A 14,191-nucleotide genomic window follows, 5' to 3' on the forward strand; every position below is an offset into this window, starting at 1 on the left:
TCTGAGTCTGGCATTGCATGCTAAGGAGATTAGTCTCCGTGTGCCCATCAGCATGTACATTTACCCCTAATCTCATCTCTTATACTTGTAGTAAGAAAAGCAGTGAAGGGCTAAGGCTTTGTGTCAGAGTCCTGAGACAGAACTGAGAATTTAACAGTGGCAGCATTCAAATGCGTAATTACCTTTAAAATTCTCCACTGGCAATCATGTCCCCCACCCCAAACATTTTAAAACAGTATTATTGAGTAGTTGTTGGGAAAGGCGAAGGTTCCGCGCGGGGAAGCAAGCGGCCGACTCCGTGTGGGTGATACAGCAAGCTCCATCTTTATTGTCCGACAGGCTCTTTTTTATACAGTGCAGAAGCAGGCATACAATTATCCATCACTTTTAATTGGCTAGGCTCTAAAGATAGCATTCAGGTACTCCCCTCACTCACAGCTGCAGCTGTGAGGCTTATCTCCTGCTTTCCCAGGCTTGGGTGCATTCCTAGCTGTTTGTCTCGAACCTGTTTGTTTCACCCTCAAGGATGAGTTACCCCTGCCATCTGCCATCTGCCCAGCTGAGTTACTCCCTATCTCTATATAAGTTGCTATCTCCAGAGCCTTGCTTGTACACACTGCATTCCCAGGTGCGTTCCCAGGACTGTGTCTGTACTTGCCCAGGGGACTGCAGCCTAGCTCTTTTGGGCCTTCCCCAGGATTATATCCCTGCTCTCTTAGCCATTCTCCAACAAGTAGTTACTGTATCTAGCTGTATAAGAGTTTTAATTTTTGAAAGCGCTAGGAATTCCATTAAAACAAGCCAAAGGAATTGTTAATACTAAAGCAAAACAGCAACTGAAAGCTCTAAGACATTCTAAGTGAGCTTAGATGCTCACTTCCAATGAAAAATGTGGCATTCCCTGCATTCTCCACTTACTGAGTAAAGTGGCTAAAATGGATTCATTTTTTCTGGCACAGAAATAAAAGAAAGACTAAAGGGGCTCTTGCCTGTCATTCTGTCTACTAATAACATACATTACACTGTCATAGTAGCGCAGAGCTCTGATTCTTTTTTTGTTTACTCTTTGCTGCCAAGCAAGTATCAGTCCCTGCTCAAGAGACTCATTACAAACTGTTGCCACATTAGAATCTGCATCACAGAAACAGGATGGGTATTTCTTATAACTTCAGGTATTCTTTTTGAGAGAAGATAAGTTCATATTCAATAGAAACAATATCACATCTGAAGTTTAAAGAGTAACAAAAGTTACCCTGTGAAGGTCTAACTCCTAATCTAGAAGGCTTTGTAGATGGCCTTGCTTTGAGTGTACCAAACCAGAGTTTTGTGCTCATTTAAGTAACCAATATTAAAGCAAGTTATCAGAAAGCAAATCTACAAAAGCACAGAACACAGCATTTAGTAGCTTCTATTTCTTGTAAGACATGGTTTAATATTATTATTCAATCCTAAAATAACTCATTTCTCCAAATTAGCAACAATAGGTTTATAGAGACTGCCAAAAAATTGCATGAGAGCTTGCCAGATGACTGGGTGGAACTGATTTAAAATAAGGAGTATAAAACACAGGAAAGGAGTTTCACCCTGGTAAAAAAATTTATCTGCAAAAATAGCCTCAACCACAAGTTCCTGAATCTTATATTTTATTTTGCTATACCTTTGGATAGTCAATGATTGGTGTTTTGACAAGATCAGAATTAGTGTAAATGAGCTCTTTCAATGCTGACACAATATCCTGCTGACTTGCGCACGTATTTTCAGCCTAGAACAAGAACAAAGGGTTTTTTTAAACTGCTTTGCAGGGAGAAAGTGTTACTTCATGTCTATTCCAAAAACACTTCATTTCAACATTATACCACACAGTTTTGGCCATGTAAACAACATATTATCACAGAATCATATAATTTTAGGGGTTGGAATGGACCTTACAGATCATCTAGTCCCAACCCCCCTGTGCCATGGGCAGGGACATCTCCTCACCAGATCAAGTTGCTCAAGGCTTCATCCAACCTGGCCTTGAACACCAGCAGGGTCAGGGCAGCCACCACAGCCCTGGGCAACCTGTGCCAGTGCCTCACCACCCTCACAGGAAAAACATTTTCTCTAATATTTAACCTAAACTTCCCCTCCTTCAATTTGAACCCATTACCCCTTGTCCTATCATTGCAGTTCCTAATAAAGAGTTCCTCTCCAGCTCCCTTGTAGGCTCCTTATTCTAACTTATTCTATATTCTAACTTACCTTTAATTTATGTAATAGTAGATAGGACCAGCTAAAAATTATGATAAATGTATTGCAAGAAAAAGCAATGGCTCCAAAACATAGATGGAGAAGAAATAACATTATCCCTTTTATGTACTGGAGCAAAAGAGGGAATTAAGCATCTTTCTTAACTTCTCCATCTGAAGTTCTGCAAATACTTTATTCAGATAACTTGCACACTTTAGGAACTGCTTTTCCATTAGTTATGGATGGAGAAGAAAGTTGACTTTGCCACAGACTCAAGCTAAAGTTCTAACTATAAAGACACCATCGTCCCTCAATATAAATTTTCTACTCACCTCCAAGCAAGAATCTCATTGTGGATAATTTTTGATTGGGGCAGTAGTAGCAGCACTTACTTCGACTGCAGTGCTAGTTCTAGGTGTGGGACGACAACTTAAACAAAAGAAAGAAAAAATAATAAAACCCCAACAAAAACTACAGATTAAGTTTCATTGCAAAGTGCTTCATTGTTGCTCTTTTGAAATTTTTATGCCATACAATAAACTTCCAAAGCTAATGAACAAAAATCACACTCTGCCTGACCCATCAACTAAACATGAATTTTCTGTCTTCAAATGTGTTCTGACAAGGTTAGGATTTGTTTGTCAGTTAGAAATGGGAAGGTGGTATTTAGTCATCGTTGTTATTAAATAAATGTAGTTGCTAAATTAATGTAGTCTGATTATTTTCTTAGCCATCATCACTCTCCAGACTGGATGCTAAAACATAATTAACTGAATTCCTAATCATAAACATTATACAAAGAAAATTAACTTGACAAAAATTTGCAATTTATTTTGTTATTCTCTTCTGACTGCCAATTCTTGCCTAAGTAATGAGAATTAAAAACTGCCTAATTCTCAGGTATGATTGTGAACTGGGTTTACCTTTTCCCTTTTCCTTTTAAAATCCTGCCTGGTAATTAGAAAATGAAGAAAGAAGAGACTAGAATACTACAAAGGTGCATTTCTCATAAAGCTACTAGTGGACTCGGGTTTTATAGTACACATTAATTTAAACGAAAGCATTTAAAATCCAGTCTAGAATTATTGAAATTGGCAGGCCAGGAAACTAGTGAAATCAACAGCTTCAAATGAACATGTTTTCTTGATTAGCAGAAGGTAATAAACGTATTTAGTTGCAAATCTTGATTAGTGGAAAGTAATAGACACAGTTGCAGATCAGCATTATTTATTGGAAAAAGCAACTAAATTAAAAATACAAGCACCAAACAAAATTAAAGATACTTGTGAAAATCAGTGATCAAATGACTAACAAATTGTTCTCATCTTTCACCTATTGTCAACAGAAATTTAGAGGGCAGAGTGAAGGAATGCCAAAAAACTACATAAATACCCTAATTCTTATGGTAAAAAAAAAAAAAAAAGAATATCAAGATCTACTTGGAAGTTTAAGCAGCCTTAGTTCCCAAATAAAAAAAGCCCTATGATTTCTAGCTAGGAGGCTGGACAAATTCTTCTAGGTTCCCACATGCTTCAAAAACATGTAGATTTGTTAAATACACTTTTTTCAACTCATTCAACTGATTTGCTTTCATATATGTTTGAGATACAGAATGTATTTCCTATTTTTCCAGTTCTTAGGTGGTTTCTCAGTTTAAAACAAGAGAAATGATTCTTGAATTGAACTAGTTGAAATGAATAAGATCTGTTCCATTTGCACAAGTAGAAGAAGCTGCTGCTCTTAAAAGCTGATTAACCCCTCCATCAGCTAAGTAAATTCTGATGCCAAGTGCCAGGTCAGCAGCTTTCTTTAACTTCAATGTTTTGCTACTTTAGTAGAGAACACATGCAGCTTTCAGAAGTGAAATCATTGAAGCAAAGAGAATTTCTGTAGAACAGATTTTATTTTTTAAATAGTATTACATTTCAAATCTTGTATTCAAACTTAGTGTACTTATCATAAATAAAGTATGTTGTTAAAAAAACATAATTTGGATTACATGTTGTGACACTGTTTCTAATGTCATTGTAGCCTTTCTTTCCAGCAGATTGCTAAAGCAAATGCGACTTGAAATTACTAATACTATGGGTTTAGCTGTGGTGATAGAAATTGTGAGATGAGAAGTAATACTTGATTAAAACCAACTGAAATAACTTGAAAGGTCTATGATGTACAAAAGCCCTATTTCAGGTCATGCAAGAAGCACGAAACAGTATTTTCAAACTGGAATATTTCTGCTTGATGATGATAAGAATAGTATCTACTGCACTAGATATTCTTCTTGGCTTGAGAGCTAGTACAAAGTTTCAGAATCAGGCCTTGACTAAAACAAGTCACTGTTAAACCAATTGCTATTGTTTTATTTAATAACCATATAGTACTTACTAGATTGTCACCAACAGCTTGTGATGAAAAGCTGCAGGCAGAACTTACTAGTGGATCTTATGCTGAATGCTTAGTCTTGTGTATTTAGAGTAAGCATATTCAGAGCCTATTCGCATATATATGAAGTAAGAAGGAAAGAAAGATCTAAATAAATTCTTCTGTTTAGACAGACAGCTATGAAATCAAAAGTTTACTTTCAAAAACAAGCGCAATAAGCCAAATAAGCTTTAACCACACACACTGCTTTCACAGCTCTTCCAATGCATTTTAATATTAATTAAACTGGGAATAGAAAATTTGAATGGAGACACGCACACACTGTCACAGACAGAATAATCACATCTGAAGAGACAGTGAGAAAAAACCCAACACCAAACATACAGAATTTCAACGGATTTTATAATTGTTCTTTAGGTTTTCATACCTGAGAACAAACATGGAATCATTTGATTCACCATCAACTGCACTTTTGGGGCGCAATTCAGTCTGAGTTTCTACAAAAAGAGAACATGAACTTGCATTTTAGAGCTTAAAATCAAATAAAGCATAGTGAATAAGCAAGTTGTTAGGATTGACAAAGTAAGTAGGAAATGAACACTTACCTATTTTGAAAGAACTGCTTGGTAGTCTAGAGGATGACAGGTTATTCAGATTTTCGTAAGTATGCACTGGCTCTTTAGCACTCCAAGACACTGATGACTCTGAGTCTTCACTGCTGTTTAATAAAAGATATTAATTACAGGTTAAAAAAAAAAGAGGGATCATACCCATTATTTGTTGCAATTAGCATACAATTTGGCAGTTATTCTATGGTAGTATGCATTGAACACAGTTTTCTATTAGTTATGGCAATGATGAAAAATATGTTTACAGCAAATGACTTGCAGATTACTAAAAATTCTCTCTCATTAGAACTAACATGAGAGACATTAGAAAAGTTAAATTATTACCCCATAATATAAAAGCTATAAAGAAATATTAAAAGCATGACAGATCATTCAGTCTTCACAGGAAAAAGTCACAACAAACCTATCTCTAATAATGAAGTGTGTAGCCTAGATTAAAACTATGTTGGTTTTTTGTGTGTGTGTGTATGTGTAATGATTTACATGTCAGACTTAATTGCAGGTTTATTGATTTTGCTTGTTTCGGGTTTTTTTAACATGCCTCTCTATTATTCACATGGAACTGGGTCATATAACCTTCCTGAAGGCTCTCCAGGATATCAAATATTAATCAAACCCACTTTGTGATGAAAATAGATACATGGGTCTCACAGCTGCAAAAGAAAAAGTATTGAGCTTCTTTTGCATGTCAAGCCAATGTTCTACATGTTTTATATTTGTCAACTAGTGTATACCTCAATGGATATTCCAACCCTCAAAACTAAGGTCATTTGACCTTAGTCAAATTAGCCCAATATTTCGTAGGGGGTTAAGATTCTTCTGATTCTCTGAAAATTCCTCAAAATTACCATTGAGATAGAGGTTAACGTAAGTCTTGTTAAAACCTTGAATAAATTCTTACATTGTGGTATAAACATTAAATATTAATTTCTTATCTGCTTTGCAGGTGAAAGTAGTAATAAAATTAGAAGACAAAGAGCTGTATCTCAAACTAGAATAAATGATTAGAACGAAGTATTGCAGCACTGGTATCAGAAATAGGTATTAAACAACACAAGAGAAAATTCTAAAGTAGATACAAAAACATTCAGCATTCTAAAAGAAAACTATTTTCACATTCTCTACGTTGAAACCAGAAGTATCTTTCAAATATTTAGAACAACGTAACACAAAAATCAATGCTAAATCTCCTAATTCAAAATTCAAACTAACAAAACAACCTCAGCAAGATAACAGGAGTTTTGAAGAAGTCTAACTTTTTAATACATAGAACCCATTTTTGCAAAAGGTTTGGAGGTTTCTGCATGTACAGCAGCAGAGAGTATTACAAATCTAGAAAAAAAACCCCCACCAACTATTGGATTAATGCTTTATGTCACAAGCAAAGAATATGGGTCAGCTGCATTTGCAAGATTATAAGGCTGAACCACAGCTCTAAGATGCTGTACTGACAGGCTTTGTGATGCTCTAAGCCTAATGCATAACAACAAACAAACAAATCTCACTGGAGAGAAAACTGACCCACATTTAAAAGATTCTAGAAAAGCTTTCAAAAAAGAATACTAAGTCAAATTATGTGCAACAATGTTATATAATATATAAACAAATAAATGAAGATGAGAGCAGTTAGTTTAGAAGCGAATTTTATCACACTGTATAGCCAGGAGGAAGGAGTCTGTTGAAAGTGAATGACCAGTGTAACACACTAACAGGATAATACAATTTTAAGTATCCAAAACTGTCCACTAAATGGTGCAAAACTCCATTTATTAATTAGTTAACACAAAAATTCCAGGCAAAATTCAAAAAATGGTAAATTTACAGACAAACATAATAGAATAATCCTTTTTTTGTTTTTAATTATAAAAGAAGTCTTTCTTGAACATTTGGTACCCTGAGTTTGTGCGCTGTCTGTCTGCAGCATCACCACAATTACTAAGGGATCCTTTCCAGAATGGATGCTGCAAGAGGTCTGTCCAACTCAGCCTTTTGAAAAGAAACAAAAAACTGAAAAAGCCATGGCAAAGTACAGTTCCACAGAAACAGACAAGACTAGGTTATGAACCCAGTGACACTACAGAACAATTAATCCTGTTATTTGCTTTCATTTGGACAACAAGTAAGTTTTCTGACAGGACTAACTTTTTGCCTCAAAGCAGAATGGATAATTCACACAGCACAGAGGTATGAGAATGAGAATTAATTATAATCTTAAATTATTTAACAATGTAACTCTATCAGCTATAAATCAAAGCCTTATCAAATAGATGTGCTCATCTATTTTATGATGGGCATTTGCAAAAGCAAAGCCACCCAATTCTAAACTGCCCATATTTTCTGTTACAAAGTTACCTATGTAGCACCAGCTACAAAAATATACATACAAATATATATACAAAGATATACCTAATGAAAACATTAATTCTGTACATATTCATATAAGAAAAAACAGTTTGCCCTTTTATATGAGGGATGAAATTTTTTTTGCATTGTCATCTACAAAATACTATACATACAGTATCATTGTAATTATTTTCTCCAGTGGTGATGACATAAACAACTCTCATGGATTAGACAGCTTACCTTTTCTGAGGATCCTTCTGAAGTAACCCATCAAGCAAACTGATGAACTCAGCAGAAGGTTTGTGACAAGCAGAACCTGTAAATAGAAGCACTTGCAAAGATCAGTATTGGGCAGCAAAAACAACCACCCAATGTAGACCAAAGTATTATATATAGATCATCCTAAAAAATGTTCTTAAGAGTAATTTAATCTGAAAAAGAAGTCAATGTATAAAGATTCTTAAATATACACTCTTTGCATTTCAAAGAATCCTCAAAAATAAGCCCAGTCAAAACAAACCACCAATTCTTGGTCATCAAACTAATTAAAATTCTTTATAACTTATTAAAAAAGCACCCTTCAATTATCATACAGCCATTAGAAAGAAATAAAGTGGAGTTAAAATCTACTTAAGTTAAAAATAAGTTTTCCCCAACCATAATAATTTTAAGAGAACCATTGTTACATCTATTATAGAAAAGAGGTTTCCAAAAATTCTTATTTAACTGAGAAAGACTCCACTTCTGAAAGTGCAGAACTTCGAAAGCCATTTCATCCACTTTAAAACAAAATCTTTCTTAGAATGGAAACAAATAGCAACAGTTCTAATCCTGCAGGTCACTGTTTGCATTACATTACTAGTAACTGAAAAGAGCCACTGATACTCTCCTGACTAACACTGGTGTCCAGAGTGACTGATAGAAAAATTCTATCCCAGTAGGTAGATTTAGTGTTAACAATTAAAAGTAAGTCATATATCTATCTGTCAAAAGGAAAACAAACATTCGCCATTAACAGGGAAAAAGATCTTATCAAAGTAAGGCATTGGTAACATTCCTTTTGCACAACTAACTGATTCCTGAAATCAGCCTCAGAAGAAATAGTGCAAAACAAAACTTAAACATTGTAAGTATTATTCTGATTTGATTCATTAAAAAATAGTAGAATCTTACCTGCTGGTCTAGGTGGCAATGGATCTTCACATAAAATTTTAGCAACTAATTCAAAAACGTTTTCTGAGAAGAATGGTGGTTTTCCTACAAACAAACAGAAGTGTCTTTCACAGATTAGGCAAAATTCAAAATGGATGTCATGTGCAAAGATATATCACAAGCTCATTTTCCTAAGAAAATATCCCAAGAAACAAACACCCTTGGCCTGAATGCTATTTATCAAGCTCTCTTGTCAATTTAAATTCAAAACCTTGGATAAAATCTTCTACCATGAACAGCAAAACAGACCATGGACAGAAGAGACATCAAAGATGGCTTGATGGAGGTCACCATGGTATCTCTGTATGAATCAGCAAAGACAACAGGAGGCCTAGGCAGAAATCTCAGTATCTGTGTTACTGTGTTGATCCAACAGATCAGCGTATTGTTTCAGATTTAAGAGGGTTGCAATGTGATTCCCTTTTGTGATGAAGCTTTTCTTCCAGCTGCAGCTAATGAGTACTTTATCTGCAGGAAACCAAATTACTCTAGCTTTGTAATAGTGAAACAGTTTCCTCTTTCAAAGGTCAAAATAATGCACCCAGGGTTTAATACTGAGATTAAAAACATTACACTGCCAGAACTCAAGGACTGCTATAGTCTTCATAGTATGTTAAGCAGTTAGAATGGACCTCAGAGAACATCTAGTCCCAGCACCCCCTGCCCTGCGCAGGGACACCTCCCACTAGACCAGGTTGCTCAAGACTTTATCCAAACTGGTTTTCTCAGATCAGGTTGGACCTTTATCCACCCTGATTTTAAATCATAGTATTTAAACAATGTAAGTTGGTCAGTATCGTTGCATTTAGATCACAGTCAGTAGGACAATTTAACAGTATTACTTCACTTGCTTATTTGATGAAGACACTTTTTTTCTTTGAAGTAGTTAGCACATTCTTCAAGAAATCTTTAAAACCTGTCTTAAGTTTTTCTATGTCTTAACTTCCCTAGAAAGTTAAGAATTTACTCTTGGACCACAACCCATGTTTCCATTATCACAGATAGTCAATAGACACAGTTCCAACCTGAGAACATTTCATAGAGTAAACATCCCAAGGACCACAGGTCACTGGCTTTGCAGAACTCCTCTCCCTTTATTGCTTCTGGAGCTGTGTATAATGGAGAGCCTAAAAAATACAGTATGTCATTCAGCATTTGTCCTGTTCAATACATCAAACCATGTCTCCAGACTTCAGTCAGTTAGGAATTATCTTCACTTACTGTAATGAAACTGAAATACCAAATGTAAGCAATTCTAAAGGAACTTCTCTCCTGTATGTTTACTGAATTATGTGGTTATTTCACTTCTATTAACCAAGCTGACTTGTGCCACACTTTTTGAATAATGGTTAATGCAAAGAATGTTCTGATATGCCTTAACAGCTTTCAGAGCCAAGGAGATTGAGCAAAATGGTAAACCAACATCACTCCCATGTGCGGAATTGAACCAAACTAATTCAGGTCTGGGATTATTTTTTTTAAAGCCATCCCAAGACATACACCTTTGTGAAGTTACAAAGCTCTGTTACAGAAAACCAGGTAGGCAGCCAACTAGAACACTGATCTAAACAGTTATAGCTATTTCCACAGTAAAACATTATGAAAACACCATATCAAATTACAGCATCTTATTCACAAACCCCTTTTGTCTTGACACAGGAAAAAAAAGATACAGTTCCTATTTCTACAGTAGCTCCCATCAGTTCTCAAAAATCTCTAAAAAAATGACACAACTCAGTAAAAGTGTCAATTCCATGGTCCTTTAAAAAGTTTATTTTGGATTCTTTTGTTCTTGGATTTAATTTTTTTAAGTGACCAAAGGTCATTACCATACATATCAAACAGCCGTTCTGAAAAGCAACAGGAAAGAGATTAGATTTGTATTTCTTCCTGAATAAAGGTCTGCTCTTGGTCTTACACTTTCCAATGTGGAATTTCAGAAAGAGACAGCAAGGTATTAAGAGAGCTCTCTTGGTTCTCATAAAATATTACAAAGAATTCCATTGTTTTCTGTAACAGTAACTGATATGACACATCATAGTCTTGGAAACAGAGGTCTGTGAGATGCTCCAAGACAATGACTTATACAAGATTCAGAAGGCTAAAATCAAGTTTCTGAATTTTTCTTATTCAATGAAAAAATAACATAGTATTTCAGAGAATCATAGAATTTTAGGGGATGGAATGGACCTTACAGATCACCTAGTCCAAACCTCCCTTGCCATGGGCAGGGACACTTCCTCACTAGATGAAGATGCTCAAGGCCTCATCCAGCCTGGCTTTGAACACTGCCAGGGTTGGAACATCCACACCCTCCCTGGGCAACCTGTCCCAGTGGCTCACTATCCTCGCAGGAAAAAACATTTTCCTAATCTCTAACCTGAACTTCCCCTCCTTCAATTTGAAGCCATTCCCCCTTGTCCTACCACTGCAATTCCTAACAAAGAGTCCCTCTCCAGCTCCTTTGTAGGCCCCAAAAAAATGATAAACAACTATTTTATTTCAAGGACTTAATTTGAAATTACTTCAAACTAAGTGCTCACTATCCTCGCAGGAAAAAACATTTTCCTAATCTCTAACCTGAACTTCCCCTCCTTCAATTTGAAGCCATTCCCCCTTGTCCTACCACTGCAATTCCTAACAAAGAGTCCCTCTCCAGCTCCTTTGTAGGCCCCAAAAAAATGATAAACAACTATTTTATTTCAAGGACTTAATTTGAAATTACTTCAAACTAAGTTCTATGCCAACTTTCATTCTGTCCCTTTGGTGTAAGTTAACTTTGGCTAGTAAAAATATCGTACCTCGAAATCTGGTTTTCAGATGTCTTTGTGGAGGGCTTTCACTAACATCTTCACCTTCTTCATTTTCAACTGAAGCAAAAAATTCTTCCAAGTTTTCACCATCCCTTTTAGCCAAGCAAAAACTACTGAATTTCAAAGTGCCAGACCGTTCCAGCAGAATCTAGAAGAATAAACAAAATCCAACACACAGTATCATATACTAAAACTGACCACTGCTGAAATTTCCAACACAAAGTATAAAATAATTTATTATTTTAAAAAATCACAGTCTCAAACCATTTAAGTACATGGTCATGATCACCATAACCAAAAACACTGAAAAGGGGTTTTTTAAGTCAATGCCAGTACTGTCTGTTTTCTTACAACCAAAAGTATCACAATAGAACCCTTAAGAGGTTTAATGTGCCCTTTTATTTACTTGTTATTAAATCTCAATAAACAATTATGTTATTAGAGAAAATAAGTAAAAGTAGTGTATACAGTAAAACTGTATAGGAAAAGACAAGTGTAGTCAAAACAAACATGGCTTCAAATGAGGAAAAACCCCGGAATTTTTCGAATTTTATTTAGCAGAAGATTCCACAGATTTTGTCCAATGATGAGAGTTTTCTCTTAGCAGCCACTGTTTATTCTCATCATTAAAAGTTTCATAATCCCCAAAATGTTACTTGGAGAAATAGCCCATTTAGTCAAAATCAGGGGATGGGCGGGGAAGCAGCCTTAACTTCACACTTTTCTTTCTGTTCAAAGGAGTACTTGACAGCAACATTCTTCTTTGAAAGACTACAGAGTCATCTTCATCATGCTTTATTCATATTTTTTTAGTGCTTTTGGACCCACAAATGACAGAAACGGAATATACCTGTGCAAGATTTTAGAGAAGATTCAGAAGGGCAACTTGATCACTTACACATCAAGATCAAAATCAATTAGTGTTATCAAGAATTTTTGGCTATAGTCATATTCTGGTGACTACATGAATTGGAAACAAACAGTATTGGCAAACCTATGCATAAATTACATACACATACACAAAATGAGAAACTCCATAAAGATGTGTATTTTTATGCAAGAGTAAGATGACAATTTGCATGGACTCTGAAAACAACAGAGATGGTTATTTACAAAGAAAGTTTAGTTAACTTTACTGCATCATTACCGTTTTCTATGACTATAAAATATTCTGCAGCATGATAGAACAATAATAAATTTATACATCCAAGGACAGAGAACTAGAATCTTTCATTAAAACAAACCAGTACATCAAATCAAAAAGAATCTATCACATTGTATCAGATATACAACAGGGAAAGAAATCAATTAGATTATAAAATGTTCAAGCTATGGACTTGTCTCTGATTATCTTCACATATATTATAAAGCTCAACTGGCCTTCAATCTGAGGTGAGCCTCTTCCAAACAGTAAAACACAAATAATGAAATAAATGCTGATGGCATGTGTGCTGGTTTGAGCTGAAGTAGAGATAACTTTCTTCACAGAGGCTAGTATGGGGCTATGTTTGGGTTTTGTGCAGAACACAGAGTTGATAATGCAGAGATGTTTTTGTTATTGCTGAGCAGAGTTTACACAGAGTCAAGGCCTTTGCTGCGATCTGTACTGCCACACTGGCAAGGAAGTTGGGGGTGCATGGGAGATTGGGAGGAGACACAGCTGGGACAGGTGACCCAAACTGACCAAAGGGATATTCCATACCATATGACATCATGCTCAGTATATAAGGTGGGAGGAAGAAGGAGGAAGGGGGGACATCTGGAGTGATGGCGTCTGTCTTCCCAAGGAACTGTTATGCGTGATGGGCCCTGCGCTCCTGGAGATGGCTGAACACCTCCTGTCTTCAGGAAGAAGTGAATTAATTCATTGTTTTGCTATGCTTGTGTGTGCAGCTTTTGCTTTCTCTATTAAACTGTCTTTATCTCAACCCATGAGTTTTTGTAGCTTTTACCCTTCTAATTTGCTCCCCCATCCCGTTTGTGGGGGAGTGAGTGAGTGGGTGTGGTTCTTGGCTGCTGCTGGGGTTAAACCACGACAGCATGTAAAGCAACATGCAGCATCCCCTACAGACAATACTCCTTCTTACCTTTCTTGGTGTCAATTCACAAAAGATAATTCCAAGCTTATGAATATGGTATAAACCTGTAACCAGCTCAACACCAATTTCTCTCACTACATCTTCAGGTAGGTGTTTATCTTGAGCAATGACAGTTTCTAGAGAAACACCTGAAATAGTTTACACATAGTAAGTGTATACAAAGAAGATGCCATACAGGTAATTTCCAAGGACGTCACATAAGCTTCTTCAAAAGATGTCAACCGAAACCCATTATCAGTAGGTACTAAAAATATTTCTTGATATTATCTAAGAGTTACAAAATCTCAGATGTACAGAAAAAAATCTATTTTCAATACTGTGACAAAAATCTTAATTTTGACTGGAATTAAATTGAGTGCATGACTTCAGAATTACTTCAATATTGATTTGGTTTACAAAGGAAACAGATGGAAGAAAAGAAATCCAGAAACTGTGTCACTTTGCAGCGTAATAGTGCCCAATGCATTTATTCAAATTCCTTAAC

General features: G+C 35.8%; 1 protein-coding gene across 1 annotated transcript in view; it reads right to left on the reverse strand.

The window, feature by feature from the left end:
• Positions 1-14,191, reverse strand: part of ULK4 (unc-51 like kinase 4) — a gene marked incomplete at its 3' end in the record, with an annotated part of 91,319 nt that overhangs the window by 71,658 nt on the left and 5,470 nt on the right. Inside the window, 10 exon segments of the mRNA XM_009083838.1 lie at positions 1,658-1,762; positions 2,562-2,658; positions 5,039-5,108; positions 5,217-5,329; positions 7,134-7,226; positions 7,824-7,899; positions 8,757-8,840; positions 9,821-9,922; positions 11,597-11,756; positions 13,696-13,835. Of these exon segments, the coding sequence (XP_009082086.1) occupies positions 1,658-1,762; positions 2,562-2,658; positions 5,039-5,108; positions 5,217-5,329; positions 7,134-7,226; positions 7,824-7,899; positions 8,757-8,840; positions 9,821-9,922; positions 11,597-11,756; positions 13,696-13,835 (1,040 nt within the window).

Source organism: Acanthisitta chloris, unplaced genomic scaffold, assembly GCF_000695815.1.
Source record: "Acanthisitta chloris isolate BGI_N310 unplaced genomic scaffold, ASM69581v1 scaffold3381, whole genome shotgun sequence".
Lineage (NCBI taxonomy): Eukaryota > Metazoa > Chordata > Aves > Passeriformes > Acanthisittidae > Acanthisitta > Acanthisitta chloris.